We start from the raw sequence: 2,724 nt of genomic DNA, 5'->3' as shown, positions 1-2,724 counted from the left end.
ACACCTAGCCTGGGAACTTGCATATGCCGCAGGCACAGCCCTAAAAAGACTATATATATATATAGTCTTTTATATTTCGTTCTTGGATGTCACTGAAGGCATTTTGTCCATAATTCCAGTGTCATGGGAAGATGTTCCAGATGCCTGCTTGATTGATTAGGCAAAGAGTTATAAAAGACAGAAGTCAAAACTTTAAGTGCCACATAGACATGGGGAAAATGTGTTAGAAGTAAGATGATGAAGAAGTTAGGGAGTGTATTACAGACTGATGGACTTCTTCCAATACCCGAAGACAAAATAATAGATAATCTCGTGGAGACAACAAAATTCTAAAAATGTAAGTAGAATTGATGCATCATTGGACACATTTGATATCAAAGGTCATACAAACATAAAGCAATAATTTCTTTAATAAACATTTGAGAACCTATGATGGCCCAGGGATTCAGTGTGAATAAACATTATCCATATATATTAATACTAAAATGGAAGTATTAAATTTTGAATCAAGATGACTATAGAAAAGTACATCTTTAATGTAAAAAGCAAAATCAGAAGGACAAAATTATTCCAGACATAAAAATTCAACAACTTTGTATGCAATTACATTGAATTTGAGTTGTCAATAATCATTTATTTTAAAGAACTATTTATTACCAGTATATGAGAGGCACCACTGCTGGAAGTCTGAGTCTATATTTACCTTGAATTATACTGAATTGTAGTCAAAACAGACAAGGACCAATTTTACATGCAAACATCCTGCAAGCCACATTCATGGGCTGATTTTTTGATATTTGGAAAACCACAGCAAAAGAGTTCTAACATTCCAGGAAATTAAATATAGACTTGAAGTATTCTTTTATTTTATAATTATATACAATTGTTGATTCAACAGAAAAATGTCCATGTTATAAAATATACCTTTGCCAAAAGATGGCTGAAAGTTCTTTAGTTTTAATTACAAAATATATGCCACTAACTCTCATTTTAGTATGTAGCTGAACGTAAAGGAGTTTGATATTTACATTATTTTTCATTCTGTTTGTCTCATAATTGACTATTTATTTATTTATATTATTTATATATTTATAGGTAAAAGAAATAATTCATGATGGGACATGTGAATCACACTTTCAGCAATGACTTCATTCTTTTGGGACTCTTCTCTTCTTCCCAAACAAGTCTGATTTTCTTCTCTTTTATAGTCATAATTTTTAGTACAACTGTAACAGAAAATGCCATCATGATTCTCCTTATCCACAGGGAATCACGACTCCACACTCCAATGTATTTTCTGCTCAGCCATCTCTCTTTCATGGATATCTTGCATGTCTCCAACATTGTTCCCAAAATGATCACTGACTTTCTCTCAGGCAACAGGACTATTTCATTTGCAGGTTGTGGCTTCCAAATATTTCTCTCCCTCACCCTCTCGGGTGGTGAGTGCCTTCTCCTGGCAGCAATGTCCTATGATCGCTATGTAGCCATCTGTCACCCACTGCGCTATCCCATTCTTATGGATGACTATGTCAGCATCCTCATGGCTGGAGGGTCCTGGCTTATTGCGACAGTCAATTCCATTGCTCACACAGCTTACACACTGCACTTACCCTTCTGTGGCTCAAGAGCCATTGACCACTTTTTCTGTGAAGTGTCAGCCATGTTGGTGTTGTCCTGTGTGGACACAACACATTATGAAAGAGGAGTTTATATAAGCGGCATCATTTTCCTGCTTGTCCCTTTCTCCCTCATCTTTGCCTCTTATGTCCAAATTCTCCTTACTGTCCTCCAAATGAAATCATCAGAAGCATGGAAAAAGTCATTTTCTACCTGTTTCTTCCACATGATTGTGGTCATAATGTACTATGGGCCATTTATTTTCACATATATGAGGCCTAAAATGTACCACACTCCAGGCCAAGATAAGTTCCTGGCAATATTCTACACCATCCTCACACCCTCTTTCAACCCAATTATCTACAGCTTTAGAAATAAAGATGTTCTAGAAGCACTGAAAAATATGATCAAAAGTAATTTTCTCCACAAAAATAATAGAAAAAGTGCTTGAAAAACATGTTCTTTATTTTTGTATTTGTATAGAGAGGATGTTATTCATATCTCTTGAAAGCAAATAAACAATTATATCTTTTCAAATGAGGAAAGAAGTAGATGTTTTCAAAATTCTGATAATAATAAATAAAATCATCACAGATATTTGTTTTATAAGTATGTATATTTAAAAATATACCATTCATTCTCTTGTACAACCAATTATATCACCAAAGTCACTAACAGAAAATCAAAGATAACTCAAGGCTTCCAATTTTCTCCAGCTAAAATATTGTTAGAATTTCTAAAAATTACCTTTTTTCTTTTCTTTACTTTTAGGGCTGCACCTGGGGCATATTGAAATTCCCAGATTAAAAGTTGAATTGGAGCTACAGCTACCAGCCTGTGCCACAGTCACAGCAACTAGGGGTCTGAGCCACATCTGCAACTACATCAAAGTTCACTGGCAATGCCAGATCCTTAACCCACTGAGCAGGGCCAGGGATCAAATATGCATCCTCATGGATACTAGTAAGGTTCATAAGCCCCTGAGCCACACAATAGGAAATCCTCCCCCCCAAAATTTATCATATTATATAGAATACATAAATAGATAAATAGATAGGGAGAGAGAGAGAGAGCCACATAATTTCTGTATTTTTGTGAAAAGGT

The 2,724-nt window shown here is 35.0% G+C and overlaps 1 protein-coding gene across 1 annotated transcript; it reads left to right on the top strand.

The window, feature by feature from the left end:
- The first annotated feature begins 1,111 nt into the window (after positions 1-1,111).
- LOC125124570 (olfactory receptor 2AJ1-like) lies at positions 1,112-2,071 on the top strand. Its single transcript, XM_047774637.1, has one exon. The coding sequence runs from the start codon at positions 1,112-1,114 to the stop codon at positions 2,069-2,071; it is 960 nt and encodes a 319-aa protein (XP_047630593.1).
- Positions 2,072-2,724: the final 653 nt, after the last annotated feature.

Source organism: Phacochoerus africanus, chromosome 4, assembly GCF_016906955.1.
Source record: "Phacochoerus africanus isolate WHEZ1 chromosome 4, ROS_Pafr_v1, whole genome shotgun sequence".
Lineage (NCBI taxonomy): Eukaryota > Metazoa > Chordata > Mammalia > Artiodactyla > Suidae > Phacochoerus > Phacochoerus africanus.
The sequence above is the reverse complement of the archived record's forward strand: the minus strand, read 5'-3'. Positions and strand labels throughout refer to the sequence as shown.

What these genes read in the sequence shown, in the direction of transcription:
- LOC125124570 (XM_047774637.1), top strand. Translation starts at nt 1,112, where the DNA reads ATGATGGGACATGTGAATCACACTTTCAGCAATGACTTCATTCTTTTG.